The sequence below is a fragment of the Eumetopias jubatus genome, unplaced genomic scaffold, assembly GCF_037043125.1.
Source record: "Eumetopias jubatus isolate StellerSeaLion01/CBP00866 unplaced genomic scaffold, mEumJub1_p1.0 scaffold_17, whole genome shotgun sequence".
NCBI classification, from domain to species: domain Eukaryota; kingdom Metazoa; phylum Chordata; class Mammalia; order Carnivora; family Otariidae; genus Eumetopias; species Eumetopias jubatus.
The window spans coordinates 72,692,932-72,706,145 of record NW_028274823.1 but is presented as its reverse complement, the minus strand read 5'-3'; the positions used below and the strand labels follow the sequence as shown (position 1 = coordinate 72,706,145).

The 13,214-nt window shown below is 46.0% G+C and overlaps 1 protein-coding gene across 2 annotated transcripts in view; it reads right to left on the bottom strand.

Annotated features, from left to right (window-relative positions):
- DISC1 (DISC1 scaffold protein) overlaps positions 1–13,214 on the bottom strand; it is a 397,155-nt gene that overhangs the window by 244,737 nt on the left and 139,204 nt on the right. For both annotated transcript variants that reach the window (XM_088020223.1, XM_088020224.1), the window contains exons 7-8: positions 4,514–4,568; positions 451–553 (exon numbers count right to left, since the gene is read on the bottom strand). In XM_088020223.1, the coding sequence (XP_087876349.1) occupies positions 451–553; positions 4,514–4,568 (158 nt within the window). The remainder of the gene's footprint in view (positions 1–450; positions 554–4,513; positions 4,569–13,214) is intronic.

Sequence of the window (13,214 nt, the reverse complement as noted above, 5' to 3'; positions counted from 1 at the left end):
TCCACAAATCTCATCTCTCTGACTGGGACGTTAAATTGAGTACATCACCTTGTCTCATGTTATTCTCTCTCCCTATAGGAAGGGACTGACCATGTCCAAAAGTCTCCACGGAGCCTCTACAGACACATAATGCTATGTAAACATCTGCTAGAATTACATGGCATGCAGTGTACCTCTAGTCTCTTAAAGAAACAAACCAGAAGTCCAAAATATGGTACCTAGACAACTTATTTTTTTGTTATATGTGCACATGTCGTTTTAAGAGTCTTACGAGGAGGCCATGCTGCCCATTTAGTCCATGAGGTTTAGTGAGACTTCCCACAAAAGCTCCGAAACGTCCAAGTATTACATAAATAACAGGTAGAATGTTACTCGAGGACAAAACCTGGATGTGGTGGCAACTGGCATTATTCCCCTCACCAGCTTCATATCCCCGCTATGTCCAGTTACCTGATACAGCAAGCATTTTGGCTTCAAGTAACGCCGGGAGTTGGGTTTCGATGTCATTTACTTTCTTCCTGAGAGTGCTACTGAGTCTCTCACTCATACACACCTAGAGGGAGAAAAACAGCCAGGACTCATCATTTACTCAGGTAAAAATCAGAAGGCAGTGGAGCAGCCAGGCAGAGATATCTGGGTTTATAAGCAATTAAGAGGGGTGATAAAGAGTAACTGAAGGAGAGTTATTTAAAAGCAAACAATGTAAAAAGAAAGCAAGAAAAGAGGAAAGAAGGGAGGAAGGAAGGGAGGGAAGAAGGGAGGAAGGGAGAGAAAGAGGGAGAGAGAGAAGGAGAGAAGGAGGGAGGGAGATAGGAGGGAGGGAGGGAGGGAGGGAGGGAGATAGGAGGGAGGGAGGGAGGGAGATAGGAGGGAGATAGGAGGGGGGGAGGGAGGGAGGGAGATAGGAGGGAGGGAGGGAGATAGGAGGGAGGGAGGGAGATGGGAGAGAGGGAGGGAGGGAAGGAGGGAGGGAGATGGGAGGGAGGGAGGGAGGGAGGGAGGGAGGGAAGGAGGGAGGGAGATGGGAGGGAGGGAGATAGGAGGGAGGGAGGGAGGGAGGGAGATAGGAGGGAGGGAGGGAGATGGGAGAGAGGGAGGGAGGGAAGGAGGGAGGGAGATGGGAGGGAGGGAGGGAGGGAGGGAGATGGGAGGGAGGGAGGGAGGGAGGGAGGGAAGGAGGGAGGGAGATGGGAGGGAGGGAGATAGGAGGGAGGGAGGGAGGGAGGGAGATGATTTTCCCAAATGACTTAGGCTATCTTTTATTTTGTTTGAAACAAAAACATCACATTTTTTCTTTTGTTTAAAGCAAAAACCTCATATTTGATTGATACCTACACTCAGATTGGTGAGCTACCTAGAAAAACATCCACTTCAACAAAAGCACACAACTCAGTTGAGTAACAACAAACGTGTATATGGACACATTTCAGGTGGCCCACAAAGGATCCCTCTTTTCTTGCTAAAAATCTGATTCCATTCAAAAACTAAAATTAACCCAGTTGGGTTCATAGAGCCCAGAGAAAATATAAAATTCAATTTCCCCAGAAGAACCTAGATCTTGCTAGATACCATCAACTTGAATTGTTTTGCTTAGCTCAGACTGAAATTAAAATTATTTTTGGAATCAAAGCAGACCTCACCCATCCTGCCTAAAATGTTAGACTATTTCTTTCATGGCCTTAAACATGTTCTTTTCCATTAAGCAGCTGTAACTTCCCAGATCTCTTTACAAAACTCATTCTCTGGATGAAGGCCACAGTATGGTGGCCTCCACGCCAAAGCCGGCATCAGCAGTGATGAGCATCCCCATGCCCCAGGTGAGAACGGTCAGGAGCCAGAACTGGGTGTTAAAAAGAAGATGCTCTGGATTGCTCCCCACAGCACTCAGTCTCGGGTTGGCCCAGTGCCCAATGGCAGGCACGTCCCTTTCCATCCACCTAAGAATGTCATCAGAAGTCCAGGAACATTTCTGCTAAGTCCATAACACCAGCCATAATTCTTATGTCTCATCCAATGTATGTCCTGTCTTCCTGATTTTAGTTAAAGGCTTCTGTTAATCATAATTGGGTCAGTTTCTCCTTTGTTGAGCAAATCAATCCTTCAAGCTGTCACTATTAATATGAGACAGCCTTTCTAAATCTTCTTATTAAATTGCAATGTACATTCTTTCAAGCACTGCTGGATGTAATCTAATATCTACCAACCTCCAGATATTCCATTTATTTCCAACTATTTCTTCCATCTCATTTATCCCTTAATTACCTAGTTTGGGGAACCATAAACGTCAAAGAAATGTAATGAATGAACGAAGGTTCCATTTCTCTTTGGGGGAGGAATCAAAAGAATATCAGATCTATATACCTAATACACTAAAGGAAGAAAACTGGGCCAACCTGCAATTTTTACCTCAAGGTCATGAGTCAATGGAGTCCAGAGTATAAAGTTGTTTCTGTGCGACTAGGCAGTTTTGTTTCAATTCCGTGTGGACTAATATATGTCCCCCATACAAACACACACACACACACACACACACACACATTCGTGTATGTGCAGACATACACACCCACCTATCCACACACAAACATGCCCCAGAAAATCTGCACCTCCTTTTTATTTCCAGATTAAACTGGACCTGAGGAACTCATTATCAAATGAAGCTTTTAGATTTACGTTTTAAAATCTTAGATATGAATTCCTTAATCTTATGGAAAAGCAAGGGAATTAGGAGTTATTCGTAAGTGCATTAGAGAAGGTATGCAAACAAAGCCAATCACTTTTGGCATTTGGGCAAATCCAAGAGCTTTAACAGTAGCTGGGGATTATCAACAAATCCCACTATCATGTGCATATGTTAATATGTACGTGTGCTTAATATAAAATGTGCTACAAAACACACTCCTATATCAACACCATGTGTATTCTGTACTAGGCACGCCTGCCTGCTCACTGCTGGGAGAGGGACTCATTCAGATTACACACAGCACGTTCCAATACTCAGTACACCCAAACCCTAGAGTACTTCCACCTGTTAATTCTGCGCAAAAATGAGGATGCACCTGACAAATGGCACATATTTATGCCAGAAAATACAGGAGAAGGAATACTCCGCTGCCCCATGCAGGAAGCTTTGGTCTCTCCTCACCTTCCCAGTGGCTCCGCCTGGAGGTCACCTGCCAGACAGCTGTAGAACATGAATACTAGTCGGCGACATCACCGAAACACACAGAACAGAAATTCAGGTATGCCCTCTAGCACTTCCCCTCCTGCCTCACGTGACAAAGTGGGTAAACCGAGTCAGTCTCCCTTGAGCAGGGAAGAAGGTCTCTCAGCACTGCACAGTGTGAGAACCCACGACAAAAGCCATTTACCAGAGCCCTGCCTGGGGATTCTTTATTCTCTGAATAAAGCAGTGCCTTGGATCCCATCTTGCTCTTCTTTGGGCAAACGTTCTAGCCGGATGTCACTGCCTATCAAACTGCTGCCGTGTGATTTTTTAGCAAAATCATTTAATGTTTTTTTCAGAAAACAGACACAAAAACTGAAAAAAAAAAAAAGGTCCAGAAAAACTGTGGACACTTTTGCCAACAACACAGCCCCAATCTCAGCCCAGCTGTGGTGACATGCAAGCCCGTTGGCAGGTCTTCCGGATCTCTCTCCTGGGCGCTGGGGGAGGGCAGGAAAACATTCCTTCCAGGCCAGTGGACTCCCGTCCGCGTTGCTCTCCGCTCAGAAACCTGTGCTTTCGTCCATTCTGACCATCTTATAACCAGCCCTGGCTCCCAGACCTAACACAAATAATCAATGATTCACCCCAGTTCTCTGCCACACATTTAGTAATTCACAGAGTAATTGATCCTACTTCTCAGTTTGTAAATACCTCGGTCACATATAACTATCTCTGCAGGGAAGGATTTTGTTTTGTAAACTGTGGTTATCCTAACTAACCATGACATTGACTATTTAATTGAATTGGCTAGGTGCTCCCAGGGAATACTTCAGGAGTGCGCCATCTCTACACAAACCGAGGTCCTGGTAGGAACTATAAACGGCAGAGAGAATAGGCAAAATGATTCTGAAGTCAGCTTAAAAAGTTGAAAAAACAAACACCTGCTCTGCCTTTTCTAAAACCTGTTTGTGAGGATCCCTGAACCTGCCCTCCTGGAAGAAAAACAATTAATTTTTCAGATTACTCCCATCCTGAAAGCCTTTTCATGCAAAGGCATTTGATGGTACCCGAAAGCACTCATTTCCCATTCCCTAACACCAGCAGCTCCTGTTAGGCAAAGGCCGAACCAGTCAATCTCTGGGGGACCACAAGCCAGGACCTCTACCCTGAGAGCAGCCCCCATTCCCGGCTCTTCGGGCGCATTGCCTGGCCTGTCGAATGGCTCTGTAGAGTCTACACTTCCTTCAGAGCCATGAGTTAGCCTGAAATATCATGTGAGCTAGACATGACATTAAGTCAAAAGAAAACTTGAGAGACTTTAGAAAATGGGCATATAAAGATACTTACCTTAGCAGGGATTTCCTTAAGTGACAAGTTGAGGGATTTTATCCGCTCCTGGAGGCTAGAAGAATTAGAAAGAGGACATTGGTCTTCTTGGAATCATAGTTCCATACCACCACATAGAGGAACACTGAAACAGTGAACTTCCCATCAGCCTAAAGGCTGAAGAACAGTGGGAAAGATGATGCCAAATTGGTTCCACTTGACTGTGGAATAACATGTTGCTAGGAAGCAGATTTCACCTCCCTAATGATGCTCTACTTAGGCTAGTGCTTAAATCTGTCCTTTCCATAGTGAACATCTCCATAGCACATGGATAGGGTAAAGGAGCAACCCAGATGTCCTGGCAGCAAAGGATGAAAATTCACATTCCTATAACTACCTTCCAAGAAGGATGGTCTACACGGGGTAGCATTTCACGGGCAGTAATCAAATATTATCTATTCAGGTCCACTGTGTAATCCAACAAATATGGATGGATGACAAATGGATGAAACTAAGAATCAGATCTTATTCTCAATGTTGTTACCTAAAAGAGAGGAAGTACACGCAGACAATCAACTACGATATGAAGCAAGATGAAAAAAATACTATTGGGAAGAGGAACCCAGCGCTAGGATCAAACCGCTACCTAAAAACTGTCACAGGCAGGGGCACCTGGGTGGCTCAGTTGGTTAAGCCTCCAACTCTTGGTTTCGGCTCAGGTCATGATCTCGGGGTCGTGGGATAGAGTCCCACAGCGGGCTCCACACTCAGTGCAGAGTCTGCTTGAGATTCTTTCCCCCTCCCTCTCCCTCTGCTCCTCCCCCTGTTCATGCACGCTCTCTCTCTCTCAAATAAATAAATAAAACCTTAATTAAAAAAAAAACCTATCACAGGCAGATACTATCTCCAAGGGCACAGTGGAGACAGTAAGGTGGGTAGCAATTTAGAAAACTATGGACTAGTGGGAGAGCTTCCCGAAAGAGGCGGAAAGTGAACCAGGCCTCAAGGGAAAAGAAGGAAGAACAAAACTCCAGGGAAAAGATGAGTCCAACTGGACCATATCATTCACAGAGGTGAACTGTGATGGACGAGAAGGGGAAGGATTGTTTCTAATGGGAGTGGGGGAGAGGGGTAGGACAGAAGGGAGAAGTCTGTCCACATCTGCAAGGTGTGCTTGTTTATTTAGGAAAATAAGGCCGGGGGGGGGGGATGCTAATATTTGTTTAATCTCAGTGGTGGGTAAATGAGTATGTATTTTTCAGTGTGTTTAGAATAGTCACAATCAAAATAATTCTTAAAGGAATATCAAGGACAAGTGTCGTCAATACTGAACGCTGGGCTAAGGAGTTCTGAGTTTTATCCCACAGGCAATGGGAAATTATTCTAGTTTTGAGCAGGAGAGCAATAGGAAAGAAATAGGGTTTTTCGGAAAATTAACTGGGCAGCCTATGAGAGGGGATTTGGAGTAGTCAGGCAGGCACCTTCAGCAGAAGCCCAGCTGCAAGGCCCAAGGGCAGCACAGAGGGACAGAAGTCCAAAAGGAAAGGAAGGTGGGGATCCTTTCATTACATTGATGCTGAAAAACAGTGAAAACATATGCTCTGGGTCTTTTCATTCATTCATTCATCCATCCATCCATTCATTCATTCATTCACAAACTCATTGTGAATATCTCCTGGGCACCTAGTAAGTTAGGAACTCAGAGCATAAGGACCTGGTTCCTGCCCTCAACAGCTCACTGCTTCCAAACAGTAGCCCAAATGAAAAAAATTTAAAGGAAAAAAGAAAAAGGTATAGGTACTAGAAGAGAAAAGGTCACTTAGCAAAATGGTGAGCTGCAAATGCAGGGAAGGTCAGGTTTTTCTGGGGTCTGTGTGGGGAGAGGGGTCAGGAAAAGCTTCTCTGGCAGGGGTCGCATAGTATCCGAGGGAAGTGGCCAATTTGCCCTTTGCTGGGGTTCTTCAGCTCTAAGAACTGGTTTTGAACGTCATCACCTCGACCAACCTGTGACCTCTGAGCACAAGCAAGTTTGTTTCCATTGCAAATGACCTGGAGCTGGGGCAGGTCCCTTCTAAACAAGTCATCCCCACTTCAGACCGACATTCAGCGGAGGAGGGGCACCCCACTGAGCTGAGGTCAGATGACCGCTGACAAAGAGCAGGGCACACCGTGGCAGCAGGATTTTCTGAATTCAGGAGTCACGACAGGACAAACATCAGTGTGCTTGGTGGGAACAGGGGGAACGCACATGTGGAATCCTGCCTGCAGAATTGCAGCCCGCTGGATGGAGGTTGGATCCTTTGAAAGGAGGTGAGTTTGAGTGTCATGCTAACATGGAGAGCAAGGAACAGACCCAGCCGCTGGAGGTGCTAGGAAGAGAAGAGCAGAGGGTGTCCAAGATGTGCCGGTACCCATTCGACCCATCGCCTCTGATTCCAGAAGCAACTCTAGCTTCGTGCTGCTCATGTCTGTTGTCCACACTTCAAACTTCCCGTGGTTCTGCAGAAATGCACTCTCCCTTGCCAGGCAGATGGGAGTCCATGCAACTAATAACTTTTCAGGAAACAGTTCACCACAAAATTAATCCTGTATGATGAGCATTGAAGAGTATTTTATAAGTAAGTGTTCGCGACCACGCACAAAGACTAGTTCACGCATTAACAATGAAGATAGATAAGTGGTCGGTCCACTTACTGACCCTGAAAATTCAGCTGACCAAATAGCAGTGCCTTTAACTCACGCTCAATAGGTCAAGAACCAGCCTTCCAGGGGTTGACGCAATTTGCTGGTCTTGGCTCAGCTCGGGTCCTAACCCAGAAAGAAAACGAGTCTCCTCTCAAATATCCATGTTAGAGCAGGGAAGCAGTGATGCAGATAATTGAATGCATTGTTTCATATTTGATTTGATTTATATTTAATTTATTTAATTTATGCTGTATTACTTTTTGCAGTAGATTTACCTTCCTAATTATGTTTTGCTCAGGCTAATATTAACATTAGTTGCATCCCTGGGGTATACACAGAATGAAAGCAACAGGAGGCAGAAGGATGTGAATAATCTACATACCAGGCTAGTGGTTTTCAAGCTATTTTTAGTAGCAGAACTCTTCCAGACAAATTGTACATAGAACTGCAATCTATATATAAAATCCATAACAAGGGGATCCGGTCTGGCATGGGGTACAAACAATGTCACTCTGACCCCACCCACTCAGTGCCCCACCATCACCCTGTGGCCCATGAACCAAGATTCCAGGACGAGGAATTCAAATTAAAAACCACCGAATTAGATAAGTTAAATGTTTAAAAAAAAAAAAGTTACACACATTTCAATGATTAAAACTAATCCCCATGTTTCTTTTAAGGTTGTGTATTTTTTTTAAACGTACTTCTTTTTAAAGATTTTATTAATTTATTTGTCAGAGAGAGAGAGAAAGAGCACAAGCAGGGAGGGTTGCAGAGGGAGTAGCAGAGGGAGAAGCAGGCTCCCGCGGAGTAGGGAGCCCGATGTGGGGCTCGATCCCAGGACCCTGGGATCACGACCTGAGCCAAAGGCAGACGCTGAATGACTGAGCCACCCAGGCGTCCCAAGCTTGTGTATTATTAACGACACATGAGAACTGTCTTCTCAGATCAAATACACTGATGCTAGAAGCACCTACACTGTCTCCACAAATAATGTCTTAGCAAATACATCAGACCTAATTTACTCCAATCGAGTATCTTTGTGCAAAGCAGCCGTCCGAGGACTAGTAGTGCCAAACATTTATTGAGCACTTACTGTGTACCAGGCCCTCTTCTATATTCCTTACATACATGAGCATTTTAAATTCTCACAACTCTGTGCAGTAGGCACTATAATATCTACTTTTTCAGACAAGAAAGCTCAGTCAACGAGAGATTTAAGTAACTGTCCCAGGGTTAACCAGCTGGTAAGGGGGTAAATGATGACCAGGCAGTCCAGCCGTCTGTTCCCCTAACCACTAACCAGTACTGCCTCTCCTGGAAGCCGAGTCCTTGTTCAAAACACGCTCTCACTGTCCAGCCTGACTTCCAGAATCCTATTTTAGAATTATGTTAAATTTACCGTACAATCGCTATCATTATTTGTAAACGCACGTTATTCCTTACTCACAAACTGGTGTTTAAATCATATGACCAAAATGCACCTTCAACAAATGAAGCCTTGGAGAAATCAAGACTGTCAACAAGAACGTGCAGCAGAGAAAGCACATCAGGGGCAGATGGGCCTGGAGCTGATGGTGGCAAAAGAACTCGAGGGCAAAGGGGTCACTTCTGAGTTGATTGTGTCCCTCTCACCCCGATTCATTATGTTGGTGTCCTCATCACGGGATCTTATTCACAGACAGGGTCTTTCCAGAGGCGATCAGATTAAGGCAAGGGCAGGGGGGTGGAACCTAATCCCACATGCCTGGTGTCCTCATGGAAAGGGAAAATTCGGATACAGACACACACACGCACAAAGGGAGGACCACAGAGGGAGGACACAGGGAGAAGACAGTCAGGAAGAGCGGCCTCGGGAGAGACTAAAGCTGCCGACACCTTGCTCTTAGACTTCTAGCTTCCAGAACTGTGAGACAGTAGATTTCTGTCATTGAAGCTGCCCTAGTCTGTGCTACCTTGTTGTGCTGCCCAAGCAACCGAACCCATGGGGGGTTTTCAATTTTCAACTCAAATTAACATGCAATTAATCATATGTGTTATAAGATCCTACATACTGGTACTCCGGGGTCCAACCAAAAAAAAAAGTCACTTCTCCATAGCAGCAGGTGGACAACAGACAACCTGATAGCTCTTTTGCTTCAGACTAACAGACGGTTCCATTTGCAACTCACCCAAGTGGCAGAGCAAGAGGCTACGACAGGTATGTGCAGAATGCAAACATTCTTACTGGTAGCGTGGGAGCTAAGGATTTGAGGGGCGGCTATCAGAACAGTTTATATAAGGGGACTCCTGGGTGACTTCATCAGTTAAGCATCCGACTCTCGATTTCGGCTCAGGTCATGATCTCAGGGTCTTGAGATCAAGCCCCAAGTCAGGCTCTGTGCTCAGCGTAGAGTCCGCTTGAGATTCTCTCCCTCTCCCTCTGTCCCTCCCCAGCTCATGCTAAATAAATAAATACATACATACATACATAAAATCTTAAAAGAAAAGTTTACATAAGAATGTCTTTGATTAAAAAAAAATGATTATGGGACCACTGGGTCAGGGTAGGAGCTCACAAACGCCCGAGCGTCAGGTTGGGAATGAAAAGCTCTCTTAAATACTCCTGCAGTATCATGAGAATGCTACCACCGGTACCAAAAATATCAGTAACAAAAAATTCAGCTTGGGGAGGGACAGACTGCTTCTCAGCACTAACGAGAAGGGAAGATGGGATGGAAGTCAATCACGGTAACAAGTCTAAATAGCACAAGCCAAGACTGGTCAAGGGCCCGAAGGAGACGTATGCAGGACACTAATTCGGGTTCGATGACTCGGGGTGAGTTCTAAGGGAGAACAGGTCAACCAGAGAACCACTCTGGCCCATGGACACTGTCCTCTGAAATGCTACAAAGGCCTGTGAGCTGGTCCCCTGCTTTGTCCTCACCACTGCTCGGCTCAGATTCGGCTCCAGGACACCCAGGGAAAGCCAAGGACCAGTGCGGCCCACCTGCCATCACGCCTCTGACCGCCTCTCCCACAAGGCCCTCCTTCACTGGCTCTGCCTTGCCTCAGAGGCCTCCTGACAGCACGCCCAATCTGCCTCGGGGGACACAGGCCCTTCTGAGCCTGGATGCTCCCTCTGCCCCCGAGACATGTGCCAGGCCAGCCCCCCACCCCCCTTCAAGTCCTTGCTCTAATCTTACCCTCTCAGGGAGCCCAGCCTGACGACTCCATTTAAAACTGCAAATTCACATCTTCTCCTGTTCTTCCTCCACAGCATTCACTTCCTACTAACCTACTATGTGATCTACTTCCTTATTATATTTATTGTTTCTTTCTGCCTCTCCCTGCCCCCACCCCCAAATAGACAGAAAGCTGTCAGGGGCAATGATCTTTCATGGAAAAGTTCCTGGCACATAGTGGGTACTTAATTAAATATTTGCTTAGTGAGTGCTGCTCACCCTCTTGTCTTCTTCCTAAGGAATACAGTAGTCTCTGCCTGATTTATGATTCACTTTCCATGGTTTCAGTTACCCGCAGTCAACCAGTCTGGAGGCAGATGATGTTCCAAGCTATCGTCAGAAGGTCAATAGTCGCCTAACACTATGTCATGTGCCTACGTCATTCACCTCACTTCATCTCATCACGTGCGCATTTATCATTTCTCATCATCGCAAGATGCGTGAGTATAGTACTGTAAGATTTTTTTGAGACAGAGACCATATTCATGTAACTTTTATCATAATACACTGTATAATTGTTCTATTTTATTATTAGTTATTGTTGTTAATCTCTTATTGTGCCTAATTTATAACTCAAACTTTATCATAAGTATGTATGTATAGGAAAAAACACAGTATACGTAGGGCTCAGTACTACCCATGGTCTCAGGCATCCACTGGGTCTTGGAACATATCCCTGTGGATAAGAGGGACCTGCTGTATGTAGGTGGAACTTTATATGAGGAAGAAGAGATTAAAAACCTAGAGTCTACTCAGTAAGATCTTCACTCCTCTTCCTAAATCCCATGTCTTAGAACTCTGGCTCTCTTTGACTTATCTCTTTTGGATGGTTTCTCTTCATAGACTATGTATAGGCTGAATTTTATTCCCCCAAAATTCACATCTTAGAGTCCTAACCACCCTGCGCCCTGCATTTCAGAATGTGACCTGATTTGCAAAAAGGGTCACTGCAAATGTAGTTAGTTGAGAAGAGCCTGTTAGGGTGGGCCCTACTCCAATATAACTGGTATCCCTATAAAAAGGAGAAATTTGGATTCAGAAACACACACACAAGGAAGACAGTGGTAAGAGACACAGGGGGAAGAATGTCACCTATAAGCCAAGGAGAGAGACTTGGAACAGATCCTCCCCTCAAGGTCTTCAGAAGGTCCAGCCCTGCCCATACCTTGATCTTAGACACCCAAACACAATAAATGTCTATGTTTAGGCTACCCGCCTGCAGTACTTTGTTAGGGCAGTCCTAACAAACTAATGCAGACTGGCCTGAGGAGGGAGACGTGCGGAGAGCTAGAAGGTCAGAAGTAAGGACCAGGACCGTGTAAAGGGCACCCACAGGTCTCAGCCTGGAGCCTGTCTCTAGCCAGTGCAAATGAGTCCTCTCGGCTGCCAAACTGCCCAGGCCAGAGGGTCAGTCTGTAAAATTCAGAGTGACGGTGCTTAGAGTATCTTGCTAATCTTCCTCAATAACCTATCGCTGCATTCGGTACCTATTTGTTTAAAGAACCCCACACCCCAGGGCGCCTGGGTGGCTCAGTTGGTTAAGCGACTGCCTTCGGCTCAGGTCATGATCCTGGGAGTCCCTGGATCGAGTCCCGCATCGGGCTCCCTGCTCGGTGGGGAGTCTGCTTCTCCCTCTAACCCTCCTCCCTCTCATGTGCTCTCTATCTCTCAAATAAATAAAATCTTAAAAAAAAATAAAATAAAATGTTTTAAAAAAAAAAGAGTAGGGGCACCTGGGTGGCTCAGTCGTTAAGCGCCTGCCTTCGGCTCAGGTCATGATCCTGGAGTCCCTGGATCGAGTCCCGCATCGGGCTCCCTGCTCGGCAGGGAGTCTGCTTCTCCCTCTGACCCTTCCCCCCCTCATGTGCTTTCTCTCTCTCTCATTCTCTCTCTCTCAAATAAATAAATAAAATCTTTAAAAAAATAAAAAAATAAAAAAATAAAGAACCCCACACCCCAGTCAAATAGCAACCAACCATTGTTCACTCCCTATTTCTCCAGACTTAGGGAAGCATACCTCAAAAGCCTTATAAGAAATTTGAATCTGTACCTTCTTTCAGTAATGCCTTCAATACTTCCCATAGATCCATGCATCAGAGGGCCCTGCCCTGATCCTCTGTACTCTTGAAATGAAGCATCCACGAGACCAGAGATACACACCCATCCAGGTCTAGGCCAGGCCTTCCCTAAGAGCCATGAGACTGCTGCCTGCCAGGACTCTTCGCCAAGTATCCCTCTCGAGGGTGGAACACACCGCAGTGGGCATACCCGTAGGCCCAAGCACTGGCTGGGCAGTGCCTGCTTTGAAGGCGTGGCTCTTTCTTGGACGTGCAGGCCAGGCGTCCACATGTAAAGCCCATCAGAATCCCAGGGCAGGAAGGACAGACGCCAGGCTGGGAAGACAATCAGGCAGGCACCCCATTGGTCCTCTTCTGAGCCACAGATGTCAGGTGGGGCCTGAACTGACTCCTTTGTGTTCGTGTCCTAGAGAAACTACCTCTCACTTTATGTGGCCTTCCTTTGTTCTTTAGGCTTCCTTCTGCCACCACCACCCTTGGCACCAGCCCTGGCCCGGCACGTTAGACCACTCCCAGGACGCCAGCCACATACCTGCCCCAAAGACGAACCTTTGAAGGACAAACTGTGTCCCTACTCTCATCTGACCTTTGCTGAATACAAGAATATTAATGACTCTGAGAATTCCAGCACCCCCCTAACTCATGGCAAGACTTTGAGCAAGTCACTTCTCTCTGGAGCTCTATTTCCTTACCCACAAAGTGAGGCAGTTGAGCCAAGTTATTTCTGAGAAACTT